The sequence below is a fragment of the Canis lupus genome, chromosome 16 (genome assembly GCF_003254725.2).
Source record: "Canis lupus dingo isolate Sandy chromosome 16, ASM325472v2, whole genome shotgun sequence".
Classification (NCBI taxonomy): domain Eukaryota; kingdom Metazoa; phylum Chordata; class Mammalia; order Carnivora; family Canidae; genus Canis; species Canis lupus.
In genome coordinates, this window is record NC_064258.1 from 17470525 (window position 1) to 17486118 (window position 15594).

The following is a 15594-nucleotide window of genomic DNA, read 5'->3' on the forward strand; positions in this document are numbered from 1 at the left end:
GTGTTTCCAGTGTTTTGTTGTTGTTTTGCTGTTGTACTGCAGCAGTGGATGGTTTCTCTTCCTATCTTTGCCTACATCTGAGAGTGCTTCTGCGGGTAAAGTCCCAGAAATGTGCCATTTGGACAATGGGGTATATGTATTTAAAATTCTCATAGATAATGTGAAGCTTCCCTGTAAAATGACTCTTCAGCCTTTTACTACCACCCACGTATAATTTACTACCACCTTCTTGAGTATTGGCCCAGATCTTGAGTATTGGCCCAAATTTATGGGTGAATTTAATGATATTTGATGTTTCTTAAAAAAATATTCTTCTTATGTGAGAGTAAGGCCTGTCTCAATTTATTTGCCCACACGTATATCGATTGTTCTTGGCACACATCTCTCTACCCATGTCCATATCTCTCTCTGTCTGTGTAGTTTAGTCTTGAAGGTAGCATGATTCCGTGTTGTTGCCATTGTGAATGGGATCCTTCTATCCCATGTGTATTCTCACTTCTTGTCAGGAAAGTTGTTAATTTTTGTCTTTTATTTAGCAACTGGCCATCTTACTGGATTTCCTGTTTCCTTTAAATATTCTACTGAATTTCCTCAGACTGTCCAGGTCTGCAATGATCATGTACAAATAAATTTTTGTCTCCTCCTTCCCAGTGTGACTCCTTTTATTCTTTGTGATTCATATTATCTAGTGATTTCTAAGCACGTTGACCGTCAGAATCATGGGGTTGGGACAAGAGATGTAAAACATGCAAGTGCCCAGGTTCCTTGTCTGGAGATTTCCCATCAGTGATTCTAGGACAGGTACTAGAAATAGGTATTTTAGAAGTTTCCCTGGTGATCTGTTCAGGTTTGGTACATTTTTTCTGGAAGCCTACCCAGGTGATCTTAAACTTACTTGCCTGCCAGAAAAAGTAGACCATACTGCAATAAAAAAAAAAAAAAAATCAATTTGAAATCCTCTTTCTAATAGGTAAACATTTTGATGAGTACTTTGAGGATTGGGGCCCTCTTTCTTAGTATCCACATAGTATGCCTGCTATCTGTTTCTAGCTAGTAAACTACTTGGGTTAAAAAAATGCTTCGTTTTCATAAATGATGTCTTGAACACAGTCCATATTTAATAATTATGTTTTGCTTGTTGATTTTTTTTTGGTTCTGCCCCTGAATGGTTGAGCCTCTAAGATTGCCTCTTAGATTGTCTCTAAGGGGGCATGCTAGTTAGCATTGGATTGTCCTCCTAGGAGAGGATTTTAGGATGAGCACTTTTTTTTTTTTTTTTAAGATTTTATTTATTCATTCACTCATGAGAGACAGAGAGAGAGAGAGGCAGAGGGACACAGGCAGAGGGAGAAGCAGGCTCCATGCAGTGAGCCCAACGTGGGACTCGATCCCAGGTCTCCAGGACCACGCCCTGGGCCAAAGGCGGCGCTAAACTGCTGAGCCACCCGGGCTGCCCAGGATGAGCATTTGTTAGATTACATTGACAGTGTTATATTTAATGTGTTCTCATTGAAGTTTGGTATGAGCCTGGGTTGATGAGCATTTTATTAAAATTTTGAATGTCTTTTATTTTTTTTATTTTTTTATTTTTATTTTTTTTATGATAGTCACAGAGAGAGAGAGAGGCAGAGACACAGGCAGAGGGAGAAGCAGGCTCCATGCACAGGGAGCCCGATGTGGGACTTGATCCCGGGTCTCCAGGATCGCGCCCTGGGCCAAAGGCAGGCAGGCGCCAAACCGCTGCGCCATCCAGGGATCCCCTTGAATGTCTTTTTTTTTTTTTTTTTTCTTCCCTTGAATGTCTTTTAAAAAAAAATCTTGTTAGACATTCATTACATTGTGATTATTCAAACTAACAACCTTAAGTATATTTGATCCTCTGTAAGGAGTTGCACAGAAAAATCTAAAGATATGAAGTTACCATAAGTGATCGAATAGCTTATGCTTTTGCCACTATTTTTAATGGTTTCAGTTTTGATAGGGCGATAGGGGAGGATTTCATAGTAATTTGTTTATACATAAAAACATTAATATATCTTAATGTTAGTTTCCCTCACTCATGAAAATCGTTGTTTGCTTATTGTTGTCAATGCTCCGTTATCTGTGTGACTCTGTGACAGAGGCATCCCTTGAGGGCTGTCTGAGAGCACTGTGCCTTCAGGGTCTCAACATTCCAGCACCTGCTGGCAAGTGGCACCTGGTGATGGTGACATCAGTATCCAGTTGAATTTTGGAGCTGTGGGTCTAAATGTGCACCAGCCTGTTTCTGTGGTCTGACCTTTGCTGCTCTGGGCCATAGTTCATGATTTCGGGGGACAGTTGGGGAAGGATATCTGGGGATCTGCAGGGTTTACCTTTGTGCATTTTATTTCCACCACAACTTAAGGTAGTGTGTCTGTGGTGTGTAGAGTTGTGTACACCAGAAAGATGGAACGTGGCCACAGAGGATACTACGTGTGTGTTTTCTGAGCTTTTCAAAATTTTAAATTAGGAAATATTTCAAATGTACAGAAAAGTAATAATAGTAAAAAACCAAAACTTATGTAGATATAGCACTGTTCTAGTGCTTTCTCTGTTTCCCTATTTATCAAACTCACCCTGTGAAATAGGTTGTATTATTATCTCCGTTTTACAGATGGAGAAACTGAGATACAGATAGGTAAAGTAACTTGCCCAAAGTCACACATTTGGTAAATAACAGAGCTGGACTTGAACCCGAGCAGTCTGGTGCCAGAGTGCATGCCTGGTCTTAGCCAATACAATACATTCTTGACTTTGAGAAATATAAAAAAAATATAGAAATGATACTTAGTACCTGATATTAATAAATGTTAATATTTTACTGTATTCCAGGTTTTTTTTCTTTTTTGGAAATAATCTCATCACACAAACAAATATTTTGTCATCTATAAATGAAAGATTGTGCTAGATGATGGGTCTGGCCTTTTGTGGTTCCCTCCCCTTGTTTCTGACTTTCAGCATCCCCCCTCCCAGTCCATTCCTTTCCCCAGCAGTTAGACAGCAAATATCTTTCCTTACATTGGTAAGAACTCATTCAGCAGATATTTATGGAGTGCCTGGCACCATGCCAAGGGTGGAGGTACATCATACAACTTGTAATCTAACGTGGGAAGACAGATTTTTTTAAGTCCAAATTGCATATTTTTTAGAGGGGAGTGATATGGCTTTTTAAAAAATACAGTCTTTATTATTTATTTATTTATTTTTATTGATGAGTAGTTAATTTTTTTTGTTATTTTTATAAATTTATTTTTTATTGGTGTTCAATTTGCCAACATATAGAATAACACCCAGTGCTCATCCCGTCAAGTGCCCACCTCAGTGCCCATCACCCAGTCACCCCCACCCCCCGCCCACCTCCCAAAATACAGTCTTCAATTTGAGGAGTTTAGTGATTTCTGACCTACTTGTTTCTTTAGCCTTGGGTCAGCAGTTCAGTTTATTTATATACATTGTCTGGAATATACTTCCAGAATGGTGATTGAATTGGGAATTTTAAAAAATTGAGTGTATATTGCCTTCCTCCTGGAAAGTCCCTGGGCCTGGGTCAACTTTGAAACCTCCCTTTGGGTCTGGTGAGCCCTGGAGTGGGGTCCACTTGGTTTGTGTGTTAGGTAACTTGTGGGACTTGGGGGCCCTCAGGTGGGTCTCAGAAACTTCTTGTAGGGTCCAGTGGGTTTCAGAGCTCTGCCCTGCCTAGATTCTTATGGCACCAAGACGTCGGATCCTTGGAGACTGAACAGTAGGGCGTAATTTAAATGGAACTGACTTGCCATTTTTGGCTCACCAAAGCTCATTCATTCACTATGTGTTCAAAATTAGTAAAATTAGCATATGGCAAAATACATAGAAAAATCATAAAAATGATTTATTAAATTCGGAATGCAATACTGCATCAAAAATTTTTAGTATTGAGCATCTTGAAAGAATTTATAAACTAGAATGAGTTAATAGAGCTACTTTCCACACCGCTGAGCAGTGTTTTTCTTCATTACAGGCATTACTGCAGGACGATGGCTCAGTTGTCCAGACTTTACTATTCATTACAGTAGCCTAATAAAGGAGGAGCTGATGAGTCTTTTCAGTTTTCAATTTTTTATTTCCAGCAGATGGTTCTCAGTGGCGGTCTCCCCCTGCTACTTTTCTTTCTTTTTCTTTTTTTTATATATATATATATTTAAGAGATTAGCAAATGCTTTTGGAACAGATAGTAGTATTTTGGCATTTGTTTTAGTTAAGACTTTTGGAATCCATCACACAGAGTATCTTGACAGAAAATGGGCTCCTTCTGAAATGAGATGATAAGAGATGCTCCTGTCAGATATTCTCAGGAGGTGGCAGTAGCTGTTTCTAGACATATGCCATGACATTTTAAGAAAATTATATAATCATTTTTAAGCCCCCCTCCCCCCAAAAGTTCATGAAGTTTGAGAAGTACACTTCTTTGAGAGCCAACTCTGGGATTTAGCCTGCATATTTAGATTGCTTTTTTTTTTTTTTTTTTTCCACCAGCTGCTTGGCTTTTGGCAGCCGAATTAACTTCCCAGTACCTCAGTGTTCTCATCTGCAAAATAGGGATAATATTTACTTTCTTGACAGGATTTTTGTCAAAAAAGTAAGAGTGTAAAAGCACTTGTAAAGTTAGGAATACACAATATAACATGTGTTAATGCATGTGTGCAAGATTTTTCCCAATAGATACAAGCATAACATTTTATGTTTTGATAACAGCTTGCTTGTCTGAAATGAGTGATTCACAGTCATCATAAGCTTTATTTATTTATTTATTTATTTATTTATTTATTTATTTATTAATTAAATTTCAATTGGATATTCTGAGGCTTGATATTTTAGGACTTGGAAAGCTTATAATTAAAGACGCTAATGGGATACAGGGGAGAGTATTATTATCTAAACCTGTGTTGATGACTTTGTGCTTTTAGGTATACCAAGCTTGGCTACGCAGGCAACACTGAGCCACAGTTCATTATTCCTTCATGTAAGTACAGCTCCACCCTCGCATTTCTAAAGGATTGGGGTTCTCAACATTCTGATTGTTTTTCCAGGCATATTAACTGACTTGCCATCTGCTTTTAGAAGACTGTTGTGGTGACTGGGGAGGGTTATTAATGTTGACACCTGGTTGCTGAATATGCTGTGGACTGTAGCTGTACCCTACCCTCCCCGTCCCCCCAACTTTCTGACACTTTGATTGTCTTCTGTTAAGCCCCTTGTCCCTGTCATTAGAGTTTCCACTTTGGTGGTTGGCAGGGACTTTTCATTCAGCCATAAATGTCTGAGCTACTTTGAAGAGGTATATCTAGTCCTTTAAGGTTAATTTGTAATTTTAAGTAAGTGCAGTTTTTTTTTTTTTTTTAAAGATTTTATTTATTCATGAGGGACACACACTCACACACAGAGACAGAGCCAGAGGCAGAGGGAGAAGTAGGCTCCATGTAGGGAGCCTGATGGGGGACTCAATCCCGGGTCTCTAGGATCACGCCCTGGGCTGAAGATGGCGCTAAACTGCTGAGCCACTGGGGCTGCCCTAAGTGCAGTTTTATTAGCAACTCCATGGACTGAATATCCATTGTACTGCACTATTCACTTTATTGAAAGATCTTTTTTTTTTTTTTTTGAAATGAGAGGGCTGATGACTGTTTTATTGTGTTCAGAGTGTCTGCTTTTGTTCAAATTTTAGTCGCTAAAGAATGATAAACTTAAAAGAAGAAATGTGCTCACATTTTGGCAGGAGTGCCCCCTACCCACTCTTTGTTTCCCATGGCAGCTTCCAGGGTCAGGTTGTTTATAGGGCAGAATTTTTTCCTGAAACTATTTAAATTCCGAATTATTATTTGGAGGCAGTTGACCAGAGTAACGTATATCCATCCAGAGTGAAGGGAAACTCTGTCTCCTAAATGTAACTCTTGTGAGATGAGTTGTGATCTTAGAAATTGAGTTGTTACAGGGTCAGTGACGTTGTAATGACAGGCTCTTGTGAGCAGTATGGACCATGGAAAGCTTTGGAGAGCTGAAGACAAGGATCTTAGCATTTATTCAAGGGAAGACTAAAGCCTCTGTCGGGTTCCTTGAGCACATTTCATTTACCTCATTCTACATCCTTCCTTGCTGGATGAAGTTAATCATGAATTTGATTTCTAGGTTTGAATACTTTGGTACCATGATGGGGTGTCCTCAATAAGAGGCATGATTTGTCTGCTGTATCTTTATTCACAATTCATAATTTAGTGTAATCATTCGCTAGGGCTGCCATTACAAAATACCATTACAGAAATATATTTGATCACAGAATGGAGGCTTAAAGTCTGAGATCAAGGTATGGTCAGGATTGGCTTCTGGTGAGGCAGATGACACCTTCTCACTGTGTCCTCACATGGCCTCCCCCCCCCCTTTTTTTTTTAAAAGAAGAGTTTAATTTAATTTAATATTATATGTTCCCCAAGTTTACTTTCTGTACACCACCACTTTTGGGACAATGAATGGCTAAAAAATAATATTCCACAATTTGTTAGATTCTACTCTAGATCATCTTAAAAAAAAAAAAAAGGGGAACAACACGAAGTCTCTAGAAGTTCAAAGACTGGTTGTTGACGTCCTCGCCCAACAGATGAGGAAGCTGGTCCTAATTTTCTTCTGTTAGCAGATTCTCTGATTTCAGCTGGGCCTTCCTGGTGCTGTCCAAGTTCAGGTGTTGGTGTTTTCTTTTAAAAAAGCCACACTCGAATAGGATGACTGTGATCATAATCAAAGCCAAAGAGAGGGCAGCCCTGGTGGCTCAGCAGTTAAGTGCTGCCTTCAGTCTAGGGTGTGATCCTGGGGTCCTAGGATCGAGTCCCATGTTGGGCTCCCTGAATGGAGCCTGCTTCCCTCTGCCTGTGTCTCTGCCTCTCTCTGTGTGTCTCTCATGAATAAATAAATAAAATCTTAAAAAAAAAAAAATTGTTAAAAGGCCTTTAAAAAAAAAAAAAGCCAAAGAGAGATCTCTGTTGTTTCTTCCTCTTCTTATAAGGCAACAGTTCATTTAGATTAAGGCCCCACTTTATGACCTCAGTTAGCTTTGATTACCATAGTCTCCATCTTATAGTCTCCATCTCCAAATGCAGTCACACTGAGGGTAAGGGCTTCAACATAGGAGTTTGAGGGGATACAGTGAAGTCACAGTTGGCACTTTGTAGGCTAGATCGGTCTTCTGTGAATTTTATTATCACGAATGCCCTGGAACTTGATCATTCCATGCTGGATTGATAAATTGGACTTTCTGACTTCTCAGAGCACATTGGATTTTAACCTTGTTAAATGCCACAGCGCGAAAAGGCTGACCTTGCACCTTTTGCTTTAATGTGCTGCCATTTAAAACTGCCAGCAGCATTCAGCTGGCTGGCCCATTTAACCTGTCATCATTAACAGGGAGGAGAACTGAAGTCACTTATTAGCAGGATTTCATTCACTGTCAGACAGCAAGGCAGCTCTCAGATTGGTGCTGTCAACCTTCACAGTAGCAGAAGCTAGAAAGAGCATAAAAATGTCAGAGGTAGGAGTAAAAGAACAGTTATATTGTTGGCTACATTTGTTGCAAGAGATGGAGAAGCCCCAGGAGGCGAGGTGAGAAGATGTTTGGGCAGAAGTGAAGATGTTGGACTAGGTAGAGGGCTTGGTTACTGCAGGCTGTTGGCTTCACCGCTTGCCTTAGTTCTGGGAGCTGAATCATGTTTCTGGCTCTACAGGCTCTGTTTACAAGGTGAAGTTCAAGTCACACATGCTGAGGTGGCACCCACAGAGTAAAGGTGGAGCTTGTGTGGATGTGTGGTAAGGCTCTCTGATGCTGCTGGACTTGGAGGCGATACACATGGGGCATGTGAAGAATAGTGTTCCGCTGGTGTTGGAAGTCCCAGCTCTGAACAGACAGTGGCAGGAAACGTGGTTGGAAATGTGGAGGAGGGCCAGATCATGAAAGACTTTGTTCTCTTAAGGAGTTTTAGTTTTATTTTGCCTCTGGGAATTTTCAGATTGTTCCTTGAGGGGCTCCCCTGGGCCTGGCCCCTGGACTGGAGAGGTACTGAGCCCCGTTTTGTCTTGTACCTGATTTGTTTGCACTTGTGTGCAGGATTTTCTTGATTGTTTGAAAGGTTTTCCCTACCTTTTTTTGTCTTTACATTGTTGGAGTATATTGAGAGTCGTTGAAAAGTTTTCTGCAGAGGGATAAGTATATGTGGTGATCACATCCATAGAAGGAGCACGTGGGAGGTGCAAGGAGGGATCAAGGGAAAGTAAGTACATTTTAGACATTCTGTGTTTGAAGAGTTCAGTTGTAAAGGTACTATAGGCGTCAGGTGAAAGGTGTCATGCTCAGGGGAAGGTCTAGACCAAAGATGGAGACTAAGCCCAGAGATGTTTTCATTTTTTTTTTTTTTAATTAAAGAGTTCTTTAAAATTTTTATTTCAGCCAAAAAGTTTTGCAGAAGATGATATTGCATAGACCCATATACCCATCATCCTGAATGAACAAATGCTGACCTGATTTCATCCTGTACATATGTATTAAACACACGCATCAGCGTGGGTGTGGTCCTCTTCCTCTGCCTCCAGCCCATCCCCTTCCTTTCAATCCCTGCTCTGCCAGGTACTTCCTGTGGCCGGTATGTTCTACCCTGATCTTCTAGGTGCAGAGCTTCTTAGCTGTACATAGCATTGGTCTGTCGTTTAAATATTTACAAATGATACCGTACTGTAAACCACTTTCTGCATTGTCCTTTAAAAAGAAATCCCTCAATAATGTGTTTTTAAGATTTATCAGTGTTAATATCCTCAGTTCTCCATCAGAGTTCTAGCATTTGAATCTCAACAATTTTTTTTTTTTCACTTGGGCATTTTCTAGTTTTCTCTATTATACAAAATGGTGCAATAAACCTCTCTTTATCCACATGTGCTAGTTTCCCAAGAGAAAATAATGCACATGTTGTCCGGGTGTGCACCTCTTCAGCCTTCTCAGCTGTTGCCAGGCTGTGCTTGTTGTGTTGATTTAAACTCCCATCACCGGTGGCAGAAGGTTTCTGTTTCTGCACAGCTTTGACAATAGTTGATGTTGGTAGACTTAAATTTTCACCAGTCTCATGAATGTGCATTTCTCTGATGACTAGGTTTTATAAATTTGCATTTATAATATCCACTTCTCTAATGACTAGTAAGGTTGAACACCTTTCATTGCCTGTTCACATCTTTGCCCATTTTTCTGTTGCATTTTTCGGTCTTTTTTATGGAGTTTTATGGGGCCGTATTTGTATACTTTGAATATTAATTTGTTGCAAATATTGTCTCCTACTTTATGACATCTTTTTAAATGATTTTTTAAATGTAGAAATTTAAAATTTTGATATAGTTAAAATATTCAGTATTTTCTATTTATAATTTCCATTTTAAAAATACATTTCTGTTCCAAAGTCATAAAGATTTTCTAAATTTTCTTCTGATAAAATTTTGAGTTTATTTGTTGAATATAGTGTGGGATACTTATTTTACTTATTTTCCAAATGGAAGGACACTTGTCCCAGCACCATTTATTAAAGAGTGAATTTTAATTTGTCATTCCTTTTCAATCATAGGTACCGTATATGCTTGGGAATATTTCTGGTCTTTTATTTTGTTTCATGCATACATTTGTTTATCTCTGCTCCAAATTCATGCTATCTTAAATACTATTATTTTAGCAAGTGTCTCGATATCTGGTAGGTGTGGTTCTTCTTTTTCTTTCTCAGAATAACCTTGGCTATTCTTAGACCCTTACTCTATATAATAGATTTTAAAATCAGTTTAAGCTCCCTGAAAAATTGTAATGGAGTTTTGATTAGAAACACATTCAGTTCATAGATTAATTTGGGAAAAATTTTGACATCTTTATAAGTTGAGTTTTTCTATCTATGAATGTGGTATATATGTTGTATTGTTTATTCATGTTTTTCAGTAATGTTTTATAATCTTCATAAAGCTTAAACCTTTTTTTTTTGAAAAAGATTTATTTATTTATTTATTTATTTGTTTATTTGTTTATTTATTTGTTTCAGAGTGTGCCAGCAGAAGGAGGGTCAGAGAGGGAGAGAGAGAATCCCCAGGCATTCTCATACTCCCCACTGAGCAGAGAGCCCAGTGAGGCAGCCCCATTCCCTTGAGATCATGACCTGAGCCAAAACCAAGAGTCAGCTGCTTAACCAACTGAGCACCTAGGCGCCCCAACTCATATACTTTTTGCTAGATTTAATTTTAGGTACCTTTATGCGTTTGTTCCTGTTGTGAATTTTCTAAAAATACATTTTCTATTTAGTTATTGCTAGCATATAAGAATGCTATTGAGGTTTTTTGTGTGTGTGTGTGTTTCAATCCAACAACTTCTCTTATTCTATTAGCTTGCAGATTCTTGTAAGTTTTCTATGCAGACTGTTAATTGCAAATTATGGTTATTTGTTTCAATTCTAGTATTTCATATTTTTTTTCTTGGTCTTTTGTACTGGCTAGAACTTTTCTGCCATAGTGACTAGAACTGGAGGTTCTAGTGGGTGTTTTTGTCTTTCTGATTTAATTTTTAATTTTTAAAAAACTTTTGTTTTCAAAGGTTTATTTATTTGAGAGAGAGAGTGCATGTGTGTGTGCGAGTGTGAAGTAGGGGGTTAGGAGTGGGAGAGGGAGGAGGAGAGAATCTCAAGCAGACTCCCTGCTAGGCTGAATGCGGAGCCCATTGTGGAGCTGGATCTTATGACCCTGAGATCATGACCTGAGCCCAAATCAAGAATTGGATGCTCAGCAGACTGAACCACCCACATGCCTGTCTTTCTGATTCTAAAAGCAATGATATTAGTGGGACACTAGTGATTACTCTTGGGTTTGTGGAAATGTTCTTTTCAGTACCCTTTCTATTCCTAGTTTACTAAGAGTTAAAATTAAAAAAAAAATTGTGGATGGATATTAACATTTAAGGCTTTTTGTGTATCTATTGAGATGATCATATGGTTTTGGACATTTAAGCTCCTAATATGAATTATATATGAATATATATATATGAATTACATTAATATATTTTCATACATTAAACAGTCTTTTATTTCATTCTTGAGATAAGTTCTACTTGGTTATGAAATACCACTACATGCTGGATTGTATTTGCCAATATTTATTTGGGTTTTTGCATCAATGTTCAAAAGTGAGGTTGGTGTATGATTTTCCTTTCCTGTACTTTTTTGATTTGGTTTGAAAATCAAAATTATACTGGCCTTAAAAAATGAGTTTTTCAGCTTTCTTTTCTGTTCTTTGGAATAATTTATGTAAGATAGGAATTATTTATTCCTTGAAGGCTTAGTCAAATATATGACATTCTTTTCGGAAATGTACTGTATATATTAATTACTGTTGTCTGGTAATTATGTAGCAAGTGTTTCTAAGATACGGAATTTATATCTATCTCTTTAGATGCACTCTGCCTTAAACACACTTTTCTGATAATCTTTCTTAAATTACCCTCAGATGACTTTTTGGCATTGGGAAAATAATCCATCTCTTCTGGTTACCCTCATTCTGTACTCATACAATTTTTAAAAACCTGCATAACATTTACATTTTTCTTTATTAAGTTTAATTTTATGAGTTTTGGTTCATCATGACACTAATGACACTAACTAGGGGTTTTATTTTTTAATTTCTTTAAATAGTTTACAAATTATATTTTATTTGTCTTCAGATATGTTATTTTGAAATAATTACAGGCTCACAGGTAGTGTAAAAAACAGTTTGGAGAGGTCTCATGTACCTTCTCCCTGTTTCATCCCTGGCTACATCTTACATGATTATAGTACAGCATTTTTTTTTTTTTCCTTCCGACTGCTATAACACAGCATTAACACCAGGGACCAGACATGAATCCAATGTGTATGCAATTCTGTCATTTTATCCCATGTAGATTCCTATAATCACTACTACAGTCAAGATGTAGAACTATCACATGATAGTGCTATTTCTTCATAATTACACTTGTCTTCCCCTCCACCATTCCTAAACTTTGACATCTACTAATTTCTTTCTATAATTTTGTTTTTTGAGAATGTTTTATAACTGGAATCATGCAGTATGTGTCCTTTTGAGACTGACTTTTTCACTTGGCATAATGCCCTTGAGATCCATCCAAATTGTTGTATGTATCAGTAGATGGTACTTTTTTTTTTATCTGAGTAGTGCTTCAGTGTATGAATGTACCACAATGTTTAAACATCCATCTACTAAGGGATATCTTGTTATTTCCAATTTTCAGCTATTAAAAATAAAGCTGCTATACAAATCGTTTAAAAAAAAAGAATATTGTATACAGGTTTTTGTGTGGACATAATTTTTCATTTCCCTAGATAAATGCTGTGTAGTGTAATTGCTGCATTGTATGACAAGTTTATGTTTAGTATTATTAAGAAACTGCCAAAGTCTTTCCCATAGTGGCTATACCATTTTGCATTTCTGCCAGCTGTGTATGAGAGCCAGCTTCACTGCATCCTTGCCAGCATTTGGTATTATTACAGTTTTTTATTTTAGCTGTTCTCATAAATGTGTAGTGATATATTATCATGGTCTTAATCTTCATTTCTCTAATGACTGGTGATGGTGAATATCTCATGTGCTTATTTTCCATCTGAGTATCCTCTTCCATTAAATGTCACTTCATATCTTTTGGTCATTTTCTAACTGGCTTGCTTATATTTTTACTGTGAGGTTTTGAGAGTTCTTTATATATGCTAGATATAAGTCCTTTGTCAGATATGTGGTTTCCAAATAATTTCTCCCATGGACTGACCCTTTTTTTTTTAATGTTCTTCTCTATCTTCTCTTTCTTTGCTATAAAGTTTACTTTTTCTGAAGCAATATAGCCACTCATGCTTCCTTTGATTAACGTTTGTGTAATATCTTTTCCTGTCCTTCTACTTTCATCCTACATATAGCCTTACAATTGAAGAGAGTTTCTCGTAGACAGCATAAAATACAGTCAGGTTTTTTTAAATTACCTCTGCCAATATCTTTTAATTGATGTAGTTAGACCACTTACATTTATTGTAATTATTGATTAGTGCTTTTCCTGTTTGTTCTTTCTGTTTTTTGTTTCTTTGTTTTGTTTTACCTAAGTTTCTGGAGATTATTTGAACATTTTTAGAATTTTATCTTGATTTATGTATTTTTAAAAAAGATTTTATTTATTTATTCATGAAAGACACGGAGAGAGAGAAGCAGAGACATAGGCAGAGGGAGAAGCAAGCTCCATGCAGGGAGCCCGATGTGGGATTCAATCCCAGGACTCCAGGATCATGCCCTGGGCTGAATGTGGGCACTAAACCGCTGAGCCACCCAGGCGTCCCTATGTATTGGTTTTTTGAGTGCATCTGTTTGTATAGCTTTTTAAGTGGCTGGTCTATTACATTATTTATACATAACTTTCCTAATTCTACTGGTGTCAACACCTTACCTGAGTGAAAGGCCCTTTATCTTCCCATATTTCTAATATAATTGTCTCAAATAATTCTTCATACATTGAGAAGGACATCAATGTTATGATTTTTGCTTTAACTGCCAAACATAATTTAGAAAAACTCGAGAGGAGAAGAAAAGTAATGCTTATTTTTGCTCTTTCCATTTTTCTTTCCTCCTGATGTTCCAAGATTCTCATTTCCTCTCTGTTTAGAGAACTTTCTTGAGCCATTCTTTCCAAGTAGGTATGCTGACGACAAATTCTGTTGGCTTTTGTTTATCTGAGAATGTCTTGATTTGCCCTGCATTTTTGAGGGATATTTTGGCTGAATATAGAATTCTGAGTGGACAGTTCTCTCAGCAAGTGAAAAATACGCCATTTTTTTCTGGGTGCCCCAATTTCTGATGTGAAATTTGTTGGAGGCTTTCAGAATTTTTTCTTCAGTCTTCAGTTTTTAGAAGTTTGGCTGTAATATGTCTTGGCATGGGTTTCTTTGGGTTTATTCTGTTTGGGGTTTGTTCAGTGTTGAATCTGTAGGCTTATGTCTTTTTTTAGTCAAATTTGGCAGATTTTTAGCCATTATTTCTTTGAGTACGTTTCCAGCCCCACCTCCTTTTTCTTCTCCTTTTGGGACTTGGAATGCACGAATGCTCATGCTTTATTATATATCTTACATGTTCCTGAGGCCCAGTTCATTTGCTTTTTAGTCTGTTTTCTTTGTTGTTCAGATTGGATAATTTCTATTATATCTTTGAGATCAGTGATTCTTTTCTCTATCCTTTTCTTTTCTTCTTTTTTTAAAGATTTTATTTATTTATTCATGAGAGACAGAGAGAGAGAGAGAGAGAGAGAGAGAGGCAGAGACACAGGCAGAGGAAGAAGCAGGCTCCATGCAGGGAGTCTGATGCGGGACTTGATCCCAGGACTCCAGGATCACACCCTGAGCCAATGGCAGGCGCTAAACCGCTGAGCCACCCAGGGATCCCCTCCTCTATCCTTTTCTGCTATTGAATTCATCCACTGAGATATTTATTACAGGTATTGTGTTTTTTTAGTTCCAAGATTTCTGTGCAGTTTTGTCTCTGTCTTCTATCTTTGTTTTTCATGTTGTGTTTCTTTGCTGAGACTTCCTTGTATTTCCATTGTTTCGAATGTGTTTGTAATTGCTCATTGAGGTGTTGTAAGATGGCTCCTGAAATCTTGTTTAATAATTCCTTTATCTGTGTCATCTTGGTGTTGGTATTTGTTGATTGTCTTTTTTCATTTCAGCTGAGGTGTTTCTTGTTCTAGCTATGGTGAGGATTATTTTTATTGAAACATGGACATTTAAGATATATTCTGAGATTCTGGGTCTTGTTTAAATCTGACATTTTAGCAGGTCATTTCTGATACTGCTCCAGCAAGGAAAGGGGGATGCCCCATGTGGTTGCCAGTTTGGGGTTGAAGCTCAGGATCTTCTCTTGGCCTCTGTTGACACACTGTGGGAGAGGGCTCCTTGTTACTGCTCACTAAGATGGGAGCTCAGCCTCCACACTCGGCCTCAGCAGGTAGTATCCTGGCCAGGAGGGACGGGGGCACATGGTGATGGAAGTCTTGACTTTCTACTAGGCCTTCTCTGAAGAAACTCAAGCATGGAAGCAGAGGGATGGGTTGATTCTGCTGAGTAGGATGGAAGGCCAGCTTCCCTATGGAGCATCTGTGCTATGGTGTTTGACTAGAGTCAAGCAGATATTGTTTAGAAGTTTATTATTATTATTTTTTTAAATCTTTTTAGATTGCCCCTTTTATCTTCTTTGGCTGGAGATAGCAGGATTTTTTGGAGGTACCTTTTTTGTTTATTTTTATTTTTTTTATTTTTATTTTTATTTTTTTTTTCCTTTTTTGTTTTGAACTCATTGGTGGTCCTGGGTTGCCAGCTTCCCCAGCACCCAGTATGGACCATATGAGATGAAAAAAAGACCCAGGAAACTCACCACTGTGTTGGTCCTGGGGTCCTGCAGTCCCCAGCCAGTCAGCCTGCTCTTCACTCTTCAGCCTCTATGTTTCTTTTGTACATAAAGTCCAGG

General features: G+C 37.9%; 1 protein-coding gene across 4 annotated transcripts in view; it reads left to right on the top strand.

Moving 5' to 3' along the window:
* ACTR3B (actin related protein 3B) overlaps positions 1-15594 on the top strand; it is an 84713-nt gene that overhangs the window by 13874 nt on the left and 55245 nt on the right. For 2 of the 4 annotated variants that reach the window (XM_025451995.3, XM_049094713.1), the window contains one exon: positions 4965-5020. The exons of the other annotated variants lie outside the window; for them this stretch is intronic. In XM_025451995.3, the coding sequence (XP_025307780.1) occupies positions 4965-5020 (56 nt within the window). Of the gene's footprint in view, positions 1-4964; positions 5021-15594 lie in introns of those variants that run through there. 4 annotated transcript variants of the gene reach the window in all.